General features: G+C 32.3%; 1 protein-coding gene across 5 annotated transcripts in view; it reads right to left on the bottom strand.

Annotated features, from left to right (window-relative positions):
* Nucleotides 1-16,167, bottom strand: part of LOC129958537 (teneurin-m-like) — a 416,933-nt gene that overhangs the window by 74,887 nt on the left and 325,879 nt on the right. For 4 of the 5 annotated variants that reach the window (XM_056071080.1, XM_056071079.1, XM_056071076.1 and 1 more), the window contains 2 exons: nucleotides 15,290-15,497; nucleotides 11,419-11,445 (listed from right to left, as the gene is read on the bottom strand). In XM_056071080.1, the coding sequence (XP_055927055.1) occupies nucleotides 11,419-11,445; nucleotides 15,290-15,497 (235 nt within the window). The remainder of the gene's footprint in view (nucleotides 1-11,418; nucleotides 11,446-15,289; nucleotides 15,498-16,167) is intronic. The other variant, XM_056071077.1, reaches the window with a different exon arrangement.

Consider the following 16,167-nt stretch of genomic DNA (forward strand, 5'->3'; position numbering starts at 1 on the left):
CGCCATGCTTTCCTTGTAAAAAGAGAAGAGCAAACGACCTGTTAGCAGTTTATTCTTGAATATTGACGTGTTCTTGACTGTTGATGTGTGTGCTGCGGTATAGGCCTACCTTATCGCAGCATGCTTTCCTGATAAAACTTACCGCAGCATGCTTTCCTGATAAAACTTACCGCAGCATGCTTTCCTGATAAAACTGTTCTACACTACACAGTGTAATGTCGTAACTGCTCTTAAGCAAACCTGCATGTCTGGAAACAGAAAATAAGACGAGCTGTTATGAACATCAAAACTGATAGTTTACACGCAGAAGTGGAGAACGTCACGCACCGTATACAATAGCTTGTACGCAGAGAAGGTCAGAATATTGAAAATGTTGCACGGCTTCCGGGGGACCTTAATATTGATGAATAAAAGATTATTTCCAGTGAATTTCATTAATTCCTTAATGATTGTACTACAACAGCGACAGTATTTCCTCTATCGACAACTTTTGATACTAGTTTTTCTTTTCCTGCGGAATTCATTTTTCCGTGCCTTCCACAGTCTGTATATGAAATGTGGTTTTATTTCGTTCATTTGTGTTAGCTGAAGATGCACGGAAAGTTATTTTATGGCCACCCAGCATATAGAATTGAAACACATTTATCGATTACATTTTTGCTGAAATTATAAGTCAAACGTTTCAGTGTTCGCACTTAATATGCTTAAAAAAAAGAAAACAAGGACAAAAAAAAAAAAAAAGAAAAAAAATGTATGAAGAGATATTTATTTCTCCAACTATTGATGACAAATTAATTACTTTGCATTACACGTATAAAAATGAAATGCTTACTGAAAATATCATCACAAAATATGTTAAAAAATCAAATGAGGAATAGTTTATTGAAGTTTCATAAAATAATTTTATATGTAAAGCGAAAAACTATAGCAAATTCCCTTAAACTGTGATATAAATCATCGCTGTGATAACCGCGTGTTATTTCTAAAAGAACAGAATATAATTTACAAAAGTATGATTGCTTATAATATATTTTATCAAATATTTATCAGTTTATGAATATCCTAGGTTAAACGAATGTTATACAATGAATCTTATCCATATTGTTTATAAATGATATTAGAAGAAAATATCAAAAGCCAAGCATTAGTGAATTTCACTAATCCTAGTAATGCAAATAGTCTTGTACGAAAATAGCTTCATACAAAAAAAAAATCTTTAATTTGACAAAAGCCATTGAATAATTTTAAACGATAAGTATGAAATAAAATTGCAGAAATATCTATCGCTATTTTATTTAAAAATTTTACGTGATTCCCTACCTAGTGCCACAATTTTTCGCACTCGAACTTAGTGACAATTTTACTTGAAAAAACAACAATCAAAATAGATACATATAATATGTTTAATGTTACAGTGAAATAATTTTAAATTTAAAGTACTGAATATTCAATCCGGAAAATGATGCAAAATAAATATACAAAAAGGTGAAAATACAGTTGTTATCACACTAAAATATGGCAAAGGGCTCAAACACACAGATCTCTTCTTACATTTTCAGGCAAATCTTGACTATGATTACGGATAGCAACAAATTGTTTTTATTGAATATATTTTGCAATACCAACTAACTTTACAAAGAGTATACACTCATGTCCAAAATTAAGGTCACAAAAATGTTTTTCAAAGTAATTTTAAATGGCTACCAGTAAAATTTAAACAAATTATATTTTATATACTGTGAAGGACCGGTAACACGGTATTAACCTTTGTTGTGGGAAAATAATGTTATTTAGCATTAGTTTTTGAGGAACTACTGAAATTAGACCATTTAGGCATCTGGGATTTTTGCCTGCCATTTTGTGAATATTGCATTAAAACAAAAAATTTAAACTGTTTCCAGTGAGAATGAGTTCTCATAATCGTTTAGACGATTCCTTGAAATGGAGAGCCATTGGCAGGCTTGAAGCTGGGTCTCAAGCGGAGGTGGCTCGATGGTTACAAGTGGCACCGAAAGTGGTATCCAGGATGTAGAATCATTCCAAACAAGTGGTACTGTAATCAGGCCAAGGCCGCCACTGAGCAACAACGCCTGCACAGGATCTCTATTTGGCATTAAGCGCAAGACGGCAGAGGCTGACAAAGGTTCCTCAACTTGCTCGTGACCTTGCTGCTGCGTCTGGAATAAACAGACAAACTGTATACGGACGTCTAGCAGAGAGGGCCTTTTATGCCCGGCGACCAGTTGAATGCGTCCCTTTGACTGCATCCAACAGTAATGCCCGGTTGTTGTGGTGCCGAACACATCAGTCTTGGGCACAGCAAGAATGGGGGCATGTTCTTTTCAGTGATGAGTCGAGATTTACCACACAGAGGGACACTCGTCGAATCTTCATGCTCACTATCATCCCTCCTAGGTAAAGGAAATCGACACATTTGGTGGCAGAGGAATCCTTGTCTGGGGTGGCATAATGTTGGGCAGTCATACACCACTGCACGTCTTCGATGCTAGTATTGTCAATGCACATCGCTATAGGGATGAGATCCTTGAAGCCTATATGAGGTTGTCCGGGGTGCTTTTGGCCCAGAATTCGTGTTTATGAGCGATAACGCGCGTTCACACAGAGCCCAGATCATTGACGATTTTCTTGAGGAAGAGGATATTCGACGTATGGGCTGGCCCTCGAGGTCACCGGTTCTTAATCCTATTGAACATGTTTGGGACGGTCTCGAAAGAGCCATTGCACAGCGTAACCTCCCTTCTAATACCCTTCAAGAGTTAAAAGGCGCGCTTTTGGAAGAGTGGGCTTTGCTGCCCCAAGCATTTATTGACATCCTCATAAACAGTATGAAAGCTCGTTGTGAAGCCTGTATAGTAGTGCACGGTGGTCACACTCCATTTTAGACAGGCTTTTCCCGAGATAAATGATTTGTCTCTGATTCATAATGTAACACTTTTTGATATACTCTGTTTCTAAATTCCCAATTAAAATCTTTTCCTGTCTATGTTTTTTCTTCCATTGTAGTTTACCTCTGTGCCAAATTTCGTGGCAACACAGTGAATAGTTTTCATTTTTCGCAGATTTTATTTTTGTGACCTTAATTTTGGACATGAGTGTATATACGCATGTGGCAATTAGAAAGTTCAAATGTTCGGTTATGTATTAGAAAATTCTACAGTTATATATATTTTTTCTCTGGTTCAGTTACATGATTTTTTTTAAAGTATCAAGAAACATGTATGTAAAGGGAACTCACTTTTAATACTTGAAGAAACTGCATGATTCTAAAAAATCACGCCCAAGTGCTACTAAACAAAGTGAACTACTATCTAAATTTCTTAATTATTAAAGATATTTTTTTAAGAAAAATTAAATTGATCCCACAATTGGGTAAATTTTTTTCATTTAACTTTTTGAAGCTTCTTAAGAGATGGCAGTTTTTTTAAAAAACCTAACTCTATTATTCATAGATCGAAGAAAGAGGTCTGTTTGGCTCCTAGCTCTATTTTGTCTTTATGTTTAGAAGCAGATTTATTACGCTTCTTTAACCAGTAAAAATTGTGAACTTGAAAAGCAGGACTAGAGAAGACTGTTAGCGTATTATTTATAGCCCAAGAAGTAGAATCTAATACTCAGTCATCTGCCGTTTTATAAACATTGTCTTAGTTAAGATCATTCATATATTTCTTTTAAAGTTTAGTTTAGTTATATTAACGTCCCGTTTGAAGCAACACTAGGGCTATTTTAGGACGGACCTCGTAATTTTGAACCGCGGTCAGAAGACGAGGACGAAACCTGAGCTGGCACCCCCTCTCCACACCACACCACACCAGCGGGAGGACATTTGGCCAAGACGGATTTAACGTGCAACATATCCCCTTACACGACGGTTCTTCGGTGGAATCGGGTCTCGAACCTGAAACCCTCCGGTTCCGAAGCCGAGACCTTACCATCAGGCCACCGCGGCCCCATATTTCTTTTAAAAGTAAGTTCTTTAGTCGCCTAAACGCTAAAATAATTAATTGGTCAGTTTCGTTTTGGGCAAACTTAAAATAAGTCTGTCAATTTGATTGTTTTTAAACTTTTCGTATGCGAAGTCTAGAGGAAGTATTGAAATCTTCAAACAACTCGAACTCAAGATATTGACAATTTTAAATGAATTCAATTCACAGGAAGTCTGTCGATCCGGCTGTTCGAATATAAGTGAACTCTGTAGCTAAAAGACTCAAAGACCTAAGAAGATAAAATATAATGCACAGATTTAGCATCAAAAACATACCGTCTGTCGATTTGTACCTTCGTGTGCATGCTAAAGGAATAACTCCAAAGAGTAATGATTTTAATGAATGAAATTCGGCGTGTTATCTTTTGACTACAACTTCATTTTTGTATCAAATTTTGGAGACAATTGGACGGCAAAAAGGAGTTCAAAATTAAATTATCCCGTGGTCTAATGAGTGCAAATATTTAGGCGTAATTCCCGATAAAACATTAACTTGAAGACCCCACTTCATATATACATCTAAAAAGTTTAGAGACATAACTCGTAAATCCACCCCCCACCCCCCCATTACATCGAGATTTCAAAAGGAGTAGGCAAAATGAAATACTTATTTACACCGAATATTTCCAACCAGTACTAACATATGCATGCTCGATGTGGGGATATGATGCCAAGAAAAATCTAAAATTACTAAAACTACAACAGAATAAAGTATTTAGAAATATTTGTAAAATGAAATAGTATCTGCTCAACACCAATATGTATAAAGTCATCGGCTATTCCTCTCCCCCTCCTTAAAAATTAATTAAAAATCTTGCCACAAACTTTTTAAAAGACTTGTTAATAATGATAACGAAACAATAAAAATTCTTAAATATACCCCTAATCAGAAGTGTGAAAGACCGCGTAATATTCTGTTTTAGACTATATTTCTCTTCCTCCTTTAAACTATAATGTATTCTCTTCAATTATGACTCATTTCAATAGTCCCCACTTATAAATTAATTTGTTTAAAATAACTTTAATTAACTCTAAAAATGTACCTTAATATAAGCATTTTTTCTGTGTCTAATCCTAATATCTCCTCCCACGGTAATTTACACAGCACTAGCAACACCCTTACCGGAAATATGCCCCTGCCGGAGCTAGGATCCCTGTCAACTAACTCACTCACACGGCAAAAAGGAGTCCAAATAGATATTTAAGGAATGAAAGTGAAGTTCATGCTTGGGGCACTCAGTATATTGAAGGTAAAGAAAATAGAAAAGTTGGATCATTTATTAAGAAAGGATTTTCAATTTAGAATACAATTTTACAAAGCAAATCTCGTTTACTAAAATTAGGATTAACCTCAAATATATTTTCGGAAATTATTAGCATTCTTCGTTCATGCCTCTTAAAAATCATATTTTAAAGAGCGGGGGGGGGGGATGGAATGAAATACATTCAAAAAAAAAAAGAAAGACATTTAAGAAGTATACCCTTTTAATTGTTAACCCTTAACTGGGGAGGTGCGGTCTACGAGACCGCATTTCATTTAAAATCAAATTAAATTTTCTAATGAATGTATTAGTATGAAAAACGGCCAATATATTTTGCAGATATTTTTTTTGATATATAGATATGTTTTAGAAATTTTTCAAAATATATTATCATTGAAAAAAGTAGATGCATTGGAACATACATTTTCTTCTCAAATTACATGTTACGATAAATAATATTCTTGAAAAAACATATTACTTTTACATATTACTTTTTTCTTTTTAAATCATATTTACTTTTACAGTATATGAAGGTATATAGAAGGCAATATAATGTAAAATTCATTAATTATATGAAAAATAAAAATATTGACAATGGATAAAATTGGGCCTTTTTTTATCGGCTTGTGTGACTTTCACAGCACGGTTTTCTAGGGCATTTTAAACATACAGGTTAAGAACTGGTATAAAAATCAACATATAAATTCTGTATATATATATCTTGGTATTTTAATATATTTTATAAATTTTTCAAAATACATTATCACTAGAAAAATTAATTATGTGTGAACATACATATCAGAATCAGTTGAATGCGAACTTTCACTGAAAAACTTTTCTGTGCAATTATCCTTATCACTGAAATCACTTTCTGTTTCATTTAAAAGTGTCTGGAACACTGCTTCATAATAGGATAAGTAAATTGGATGATATTTTGGGGCCCAGGTTTTAGCGCCATCCGCTAAGCCTTGTTTATCACTTGTCTTAGAGACCACGCTAAAAGAAATAACTCAATTATTTTAAAAAGCATCTGCTGAAATCGATTGAAAAAGTGCACGTGTATTAAAGATCACAAAACAGGAAGTTACATGGTCAATCCAGTCAACTGAGCTAAAAATAGAATAGGGGTGACCGAAAATCCATCACTAGCGGTCTCACAGACCGCACGTCCCCAGTTAAGGGTTAATGAAATTGAAACTTCAGATAAAGCAGTTTGAACATTGCAAATAATGAATTTAGATAACGAACCCTTTTAAAATTGACTTAAAATTCAGTATTTCTCCCCCAAACAGAAAAAAAAAAAAATGTTAATGAAATTTCACATTTTTCCTTTATGCACAAGACGAGTTGTATTAAATTCTTAAAAAACCGTATTATAAATGTTCAGGCGATGAATTTTATTATTATTAATAATGACCAAGCTGACAACATAATGTTAATATGCACAGCAAACAGACGTGTTAAAGACAGTATAACTCCCCCCCCCCCAAAAAAAAAAAGAGGAGGGGGAGCATTCCGATGGTAGTAGAAGGAGAAGAAATAATAATAATAATAAGTGAGAAACTGCATCTTCATTTATGTGGCAGTTGTTCAGTTGTTTTCTTAACATTTACATAGCATAAAAAGGATATTTGGTTGAAGCATAAGATATTTTAATCATTTTAAAGGTGGAGGAAACAGAATTTGATTTCTTCCAGTTCACTGCAGCGTGTGTATTTGTGCTTAAAATATTAACAATATATGAATGGAAAAACAATTTGATTCATCCTTTCAAACCTTTCTATCGCTTTTCTGAGGATAAATATGAAATAATGTTGTCATTTCTATAAAATTGACACTGAACTATGCTAAATAAATTCAGTTGAAATATATCTGTCTTTCGTAAATGAGATTTTGTCACTGTTACAGATGCTAAGTGAAATATTTGAATCTCAAATTGAAGATAAGGATAATTACTAATTGCAATGATAGAGAGATTTAGTTTTATTCAAAAGATATCAAATGCCAAATGAACCACTTTTTGGAAATGAATTTTAAAATCTTATCCAACTCTAAAGATTCATTTCGCCCTTACTAAAATTTTTACCTAATTTATATATATGAACACAGATTTCAAATGCTTTCAGTACCTTGTATTTTATTTTAAGGCAGTAAGCGGTTTATAACTCAGGTAAATATTTTCTAATGAATTGGGCATACAAAATTTACTCGAATCAATTGTTCACTAAATCGATTTTCATGTCAGAAACTGATATTGACTGAGGAGATCAGAAGATTCCAAAAATATTTTTCCAGCATTTAGATTACGAAAGAAAATGGTTATCTTCTATATTTTATTTCATCGTCGTCAATAGAAGAATAAATAGAGCTCTAAATTTGAGCTAAACTTTAGACATACTTCCAAATGAAAAAAAAAATGCTCCATTATAAAAATTATATTTCATGGTGTTTGAATGCATTGCTGAAAAATTATAAAGATTGCAAATTTGTGTAGGCTTCCGGGTTCAATTAGAAATAGTTTAAATACGCTGATATTTTAAGAAGAAAAACATTTTGGACACTACATCTCACCGAGTTATGAAGCTTTGATTATTACTATTTAACGAAGATTTTAGGTCACTTGAATGGTCGCCTTGTGGAATATCTGCCAATTAACGGGTAGCACTTGCTTAAAGCAACCGTTAATTGGTTTGAAATAATGAAAATCAAAGTTTCGTAACTTGGTCATTCCAAGAAGAATGTAATTTTTTTACATGTTAATGAGCCAAGAATGATTTATTAAACTTGACTTACAGATCAGAAAATTAATTTAGTTTTCGCGTTTTTTCAACAATACATTTATTGACTGAAAAAAGGAAACATTTCTTTAAGGAATTTAATCATTTTTTTAAATGGAAGTTCTTGCTATCTCTATTTGTTTAAATATTAATTTTCGGAGCAGGTATGTTGGATGTATGCATGATATATTTTGTTTAGTTTGTATAATATTTTAAGAATAAAAAAGAAAGGATCAAGCTGTTCTTATTTAGCGTGTTTCTTCGCTAGCACGAATGGATTTGAAATTATAAACAATAATAATTTTCAACAAACACTGGCCTAGGAATAATTAAAATAAACGCCAATTATACTTTCAAAAACAAAACTTTAAGTAAGGAAGCAAATTTCTGTGGATAGAAAGTATTGAAAATGATAACTAATTTTTATTTATTGTAAACATCACTTAAGATAACATTAAATGTTTGGGAGCAAAGACAAATTTTATATTAAGATTGGCGATATTCAAGGAAATGCCTTTATTTTAATTTGCAAGTGAAGATAGTCATTCATTTTTGGTGAGCGAAAATGTGAAGAATGTAGTGTCTTTTTTTTCTTTGGCGGAAGGATATTGTTTGTTTCACCGATATAAATGCAGCTTTATTCACAATTTCCTTGTGTGTTTATAGATTTGTATTCTAGCTTTGAGATTGACTCTTGGAACGAGTTTGAGCGAATTGTACAGCCGAATGAAGGAATTATATGAAAATACAATGACGAAAACTTTAAGTGGCGATCCTTCTTATGGAATCATTGTTGAGAAACATTCGGGAGAAAGGGGAACTTCATTACATACAAAATATTGAATAGCAGTAGGAATCCCTGGTTGATTTTAAGGTGAATTTGATTCACATCAACGGCAGAATAATGACAAGAAGAAAGTATTAGACATTAAAAGAATCTTTCGAATATGAAATCCTTAGAAAAGTATGATTCTAGTCATTCAAAGCTTAGAATAATTCTAAGTGAATTTTATTCAAACTTTTTCGCAAATAAATGTGCAAAGTAAATGGCGAATGTGCTACTAACTCTGAAGATTCCCAGAGACCCCTCAGTAGTGAACATACAGGGCATTGTTGAAAGCATATGAAGGGAAATGAAGCCGGATACTGTTAGAAAACAATCAAGAATGACGCTCCAGAAATACAACTTAAAATAGCGACAAATATAGATATTCGGTATTTATTATGCAATTTTTTTCGTGTTATTATAGTTAGACATAACAATTTGTAGTATATGAGATGAAGTTTGTTAATTTCACTTTATAACCAAAATCTTTTAATTCTATAGTTCCATATTTCCTATTTTAAATACTAGTACTAATAATTTAGCTATTTTATAATATTCTGTACCTGTATGGTCATTTGGAAAAATCTACAAAGACATCGTGAAATGGGCTGTATCGTGCTATTTAATTAGTTCTAATGAGCTAAAAGAGTATCTGAATTAACTGAGAAGATGTTATTTAAGTGATAAACTATTTCTGACATACAATTCGAAATTCAACATCATATTTACATTCGAAAAGAATTTAGTCCTTGAAATTACATTGAACACATTTAGCGGTATCAGTCTCAGATGTACTGTTCTTTTCCATTCCTCATTAATGTATTTTACTAGAAATAATTAAACAAACATTTTTGGGCTGAATTGAAAGGAAAAGGAATTTAAAATTTGAGGGCTAATTTCATGATTGATATCTTTCTGTTGTTTGTGAGCAGTCAAAAGCAGCTACAGATAAAAAGTGTATTGAAAAGCAATTCTACGCAACGAAATATCTTCATACAAAAAGAAAGAAATCAAACTATGCATGAATGAATACATAAAACAACTAAAAGCGTTTTTACAAACAAACACATATATCACTGTTGCCACACACACTGACACAACTACTGTGAATCAGCATTAAAAGGATCAATATAAAAACAATTCTATAATAAAAAAAGCCAAAGCATGATATTAATAAAAGTATGTAGGGATAATATATTAATTAGTAATAAAAACACAAAATATGACATCACACGGAGCTAGGACATTTCATGACAAACACATACTTTTTCTACTGCCCATACAAAATAGTTTAATATTCCTTCAAAAAATATTAGGAGCTCAGAAAGAAATTCAAGTTTGAAACAAAAAAATGAAATCGTTCTCAGGGCTACAGGACTTTATTTTTTGCTGCAAACAGGTAGCATAGGCCAGACCTAATATCGGAAATATAAATGGCTTTTTGACGAATATTTTTGCCTTCACGTTTGAATCAAGATTTAAATTAATCGGTGAACGGAATTTGAACTTTTTAAGCGATTGCTCATAGAACCTTTAGACAATTCGCCTATTTTTTTACTGCATAAACCTCTACCTTTATATTAATAAATAAAATTATTTATATCTCTACAATGAAGCTCCTTTGATGCATTCTTATTACCACTCAATTAATAAGAACAATTTTTGCAACGCAGTATCTTTCTCTTTTTTTTTAAAGAAAACATATTCAAGGCTGAAGTTAGTATTATAGCTTTAAATGGCAAAATGTTTGACCTATTTTGATAGAAGCCGCTATTTATTTATCTCAAGATATGCATGATGATTTATAGTCTCATGAATACATTTGCAAATCAGTGGCAAACCTTGCGACTCGGGTTCTAGATTGGCACTTTCTCTTGTACTATTTCCCAACTATTCTTTTAAAAATAGTATATTAATTATTTTTCTGTTGGAATAGTTCTCTGTAAAGCTCATTTAGTATTGATTTAGGAATAACTTTATTTTAACCTCCCTTCATATTTCAGGAATATTTATTTATCATATTTTAAAGCTGGATGATTCATCGTAATTAAAATAAAACATAAATCAATTTAATAACAACGCCTTGTGTAGTTTTCTTTTCTTTTTTTTTCTTTTTTTATAATTGGTGGCGAAATTAAGTAGTAGTTTTTTAATAAGTAGTTTAGTTTGAGGACCATGTATTACAATCTTAATTATATACTGGCAATCGAATTCACTCTTCGAATTTAGTTTGCTTAAGCCTTATTAAAATTATTTGTTTTCGGGATTTTAAGAAAAAATTGGTTGAATAAATGTCATTGAAATATTTGTCCTAACACGTCAACATTTTATGTTTCAACCATTCAACAACTAGGGAAACCAAAGAGAAATTTATTATCTTAATATATCCAAAATCTTTTTTTATTATTTTCGAATCAAAAAGCCATTATTTCCAGAAACTGAATTCGATACATAAAGGCTTACAGTTGGTATTACAGAGGGAGTGCAAAAGGAGAATTAGAAAAGGAATTTCTTTTAATTTTAAGGATCTTTGGAGAGGAATTTACTCACCTCTTGACGAAGGCACTCCAGAACTGGCTACCAATTGGCCAATTGGAACAAAGCAAAAAGCAGGGACATGAAACGTATAAGTCAGTACTCTGATAGGAGACACACGCACACACACACGTTTACATAAAATAAGTACTTTTGACGTCTTGATACATTAAAACACTTATTACTGGACACAAATTGATTAGGCCCTCTAATAGTAAATTAAACATGAAATATTTAAGCAATTGGGTCTAGAGGTAGGCTGGGAATTCATTTTTAGATTCTTTCTGCATCCAAAATAAAGGTATCAAGACAACACAAGCAATAAATCTTTGATCTCACACTTACTAAAACGCATACAAACACACATAAGAATAAGTATTACAAATAAAAAAAATTCGAACTGAGACATTTTGTATTGAGATGAATTGCCTAAATGAGTTGAAAATGCACATATATGGCAGCTTTGTTGACTGCTTTTTCACAAAAACACAGATAACAGTTTTTAAATTAAGACGAGCACAAACAGTAGGGAAGAAACATAAAACACATAAGACGCTGTCACCAGCACCCCCATTCCAGCCCCACGTATTTGTGGGGGGAAGGCGGCAGCCAGATCGGGACAACACATTTATTCTCAACATTATCAGCAGCTTCTCATTTTCAGGATTTCGGAAATCTGATATCTCAGACCGAATTTTTATTTCAATCCTTTCGTGTTTATAATCATTTTTCTCTCACTTTCTTACGTGTTAAGAGTTTTCATGCTTTGTGCACTTGTGTGCTCTCAGTATAAATAAGCCATTTTTAATATTTTCAGAAATGAAGTATCTGTTTATCGATTAATTTAACAAAATTTTAATTCTATAGAAATTGCGCCACCTGAAAATGAATATGAGAAAAAGATCACTCAAGATTCCATGAAATTTTTACTAATCGGTTATAAATTAAATAGTGAAAAGTAGTAATGTTTAAAATTAAAAATCTACCTTTTAGTACCGTACTAAAAGAATTATTTTTGAATTAAAAGCAAATGTATAAAAATAAAGTCAAGCAAAATTATTCTTGAATTTAAAATATCCGAGTGACATACCAAACCTTTGCAATCGTTTGATAAATTAAAAAATAAATTTAGTGGCTACATCAAAATGTTGCAGCATGTAAAAGAGCTGTTGACAATGTGTTCCTTGCAGCATCAGACATAACTACACAACATAAATGTTTACACAGACAGACTTACTCAAAGACAAACAAAACATAGAGACAGACAGCAGGCAACAAAACTGCTCCTTCGGAAATATAACTCACTTTTCAGAACAATTATTCTTACAAAAAAAATGTTGTATTAAAGAACAAAAACTACCTTTCGATGCAAAATCAATCAATAAAATTAAGAAGCAAAATTAAAAATTATTTTATAAAGTAAAATTAGTATTTGATTAAAATAAAATATTATGTACAATTGATGCATTTATTAATTGAAAAGGAAAGTTAAAGAACAGAAAGGAAAAATAGTAAGTAAAAATAGTGCCGTAGGAAAAGATTAAAATAAAAATGATAAAAATCTTCATTGAAATTTAAAACTTTTAGTCGGACATCTTGATATCGCATATCAAAGGCTTGATATAATTTAACCAGTTCACTTAAAGTATATCCCATGCCACAGTGAAAAGAAACCTGTCCAAAATGATCTTTTGCGAGCAGTTTGGTAACACTGGTCTGCGAAATGGGCATTGAACAAAAATGAAAAACAATTAAATTAGAGACATAAAAAGGCACACATAAAAACGGGCTGCCTGGTGACAGGACGGGATCGAGACATACTCCGTGTGATCTGACGGACAATTGGACACAGGACAACACAAACACAAATAACCGAGTCACAGACTCGGTTACAACACAAAACACAGAACATAAAAACAGCTCATAATTTACCCAGAAAGTAATAGATTAGTAGGAGAGATAGTAAAATTTGCTGTAAGTAAAGTGGTCCCTCAGGTGTGCATTTCAAAACGTGACAGACGTTGAGAAAATGATTCTTTACATACGTTGCTATTTACATTCTCCATATATCCTAAAATACGATTCACTAATTTTATATTTCTTGCTTGCACCTTTGAAAATGGAACCCTTTTAGTAAAAAACATAGTAAAACATAGTAACATTTCAATAAGAAGCATTTAAAAATATCACAACATACAATCTGTGAGAATAAAGTTTACTAATATAATTATGTTTTTGTAGTTACATACATCAATAGCAGAGAAATAGTAATCTAATATACAAGTAAGATGTAATGAATAGTATAAAGAAATTTATTTGGTGAACATTCCTACATGACAAGTTTAAGCAATCGGCCATTGGTTAGAAAGTAAGAAATATATTTCGTTTTAACTTTCTTTTCAAGATTTGTATTCTGAAATCTTTTGAATTCTGTAATGCAAATAATAAAATTTTCTATTCAAAATATTCTCGAAAACGATTAGATACATTTACGCTTGGTAGATTTCCTGATTGACATCTAGAACTGAAATTCAATCTGAATAGAAAGCATCCACTTCTAAAAAAATCACTTAAAAGTAATATAAAATGGTCATAATGAAACTTGCGATTTAAAAAGGCTACAATGTCAAAGCCACTGATTAGAATGAGTTAAAAAGCAATGGAATTTCGTTTGGTGAAGGAAAAAAATTACTACAAAATTTTTTACTGGCCATTATAAAAGAAGCTTACAAAATCACTTGAGGAGAAAATGCTTCATATGAACTCGCCAAATTGTCTGTTGGGGGATAACGTGAAATGAATTATTAGAAAGCGAAACCACATGGGAAACTCGTCCATTTGGTTTCTAGAGACGCATCATCCCTGAAATGAGCTGAAATACTTGATTTTGCGTTTGTTTGGTTAATTTGTCACGAATGTGAGCATGATTAATTCTGAAAATAAAGTAATTAATTAAATTAGATAAAAAGAAAATGAATCAATAAATAGATGCACAAGTTGGATCTGGCTTTCCAGCATTCGTATCAACCATTGAAATTTGTTCATTGCACTATAAGAATAGGTGAAAATCACTAATTGAGTTTGCAGGTGGTTCGCTGCTTTGGTTGCAGCTCAAATTTGGCATTCGGTCTATCATGCGGTACATTTTTTTTCTGCCTCCCATGCAAGGTTCCCTTTTGAATTCTTGATTTGTTTTTCTTCGCTTTATCTCGTTCGGTTTTGGTTTTGCTTTGGCGCAATGAAGGAAAATCAATTCAATTTTACTTTTGTTAAAATTTACTCATCTAGTAAAAGATACATCGATAATTTTTGAAAACACAGTTCAGATAATTATAACTAAATTTTTTTTTTTTTTTTTGGCTATTTAGAGGCAAAGCTCTTTTTTTAATAATTGTATTTTGGTCGTTCTTTCTTCTGAAATATTTTTACTGCACTGTTCATTTCTGCAACTGACGAGCTTCCATTGGGCTTGGTAATATCACGAAAAGAGAGATCTGAAGCAAACACTTACCATTTTACCAAGAAATATTAAATACGCTGTCCGCCATTTTTCCAGTACTGTTTTTTTTTTTTTTTTACTTCATCAAACAAAATTTCATCGCTTGAAGCGTTTTAAAGCAAAATGTTAGGCCATTCTGTCTAGTAGATTTAATTTGGTGCCCTTTAAAATTATGACTCTAATTATAATCTCCTGCACATTAATCCTGCAGTCCCATGTAAATATAATTCCTGAAATTTTAAAGATCAGCAAAATTTGAAATACTAAGCATTGTTTTTAATTGTTTAATTTTTTTTTCTTCAAACGTATTTCTTTTGTTTAAATAAGAATTAAAACTGGAAGAAAAACAACCAGAAACTGGAGTTTTCTGTGAAGTGGTCACCTTACCTTTCCGAATATTCATCTTTATGAGCGTAGCTCTGGACACTCTGTTCTTCTATCAAAAACTTCATTTTCTGGTAAAAAGAAGCTGTAACAGCTGGAGGCTGCTTCCTCAGGAGAATGTCCAGAGGATCCGGAGAAGACATACACATCAGACTGTCTTGACACTGACCTTTATAGCAACACTCACTATCGGCGCAATCAATTAGACCATCTGTTAAAACACAGGAATTTTTATTCCATTAACAGAAATGGCATTTTGCAAGAATGAATTCTTACTTTAAACTAGCATTAACGTTCAACCTTTCTCGTGCTCTAACACAATAAGGGTGTTTGCGCTTTTTGGAATGCATTTTGAACATTTTCTTTCGCCCAGTCAGAAGCAAAATTTATCTGCAATTTTGATCATGAGAGCACATCTTACTTGTTGCATTTTTTAGCTAACACCCATTTCGAAATGTGCCGTATTTTGATAGTCCAATACAGCTTCGCCACGCGTTGCAACAGTCTGCCACTTAGTGGCGACAAAAAGGAAGGTATCATTTGAGTATTTCCTGGTGAAAAGATTTATATGAGGTAATTCTATTCCCAACAGAGATGTCATTATATTCGGCCTGTCTGACGTCTAATGAAGCATGATTATCGAAGCTAGTTTTGTTAAAGCGTCCATTTCTAGAATAGATAACCTTATGGGTGTTTCAATGACCAAGTTTTCGTAGTTGACCTTGAAGAGGATAATCGTCTGAAAACGTAAGACTACACAGCAGCATATAACCTCCGAGATGAACCTACATCTCCAGAACCCCCATATATACCAAAATTATTCAATGGGAGCTGCATGGCAGAATAGCCATTCGAAAGCCGTTAATGATACCACAGAATAT

This window comes from Argiope bruennichi, chromosome X1 (assembly GCF_947563725.1).
Source record: "Argiope bruennichi chromosome X1, qqArgBrue1.1, whole genome shotgun sequence".
Lineage (NCBI taxonomy): Eukaryota > Metazoa > Arthropoda > Arachnida > Araneae > Araneidae > Argiope > Argiope bruennichi.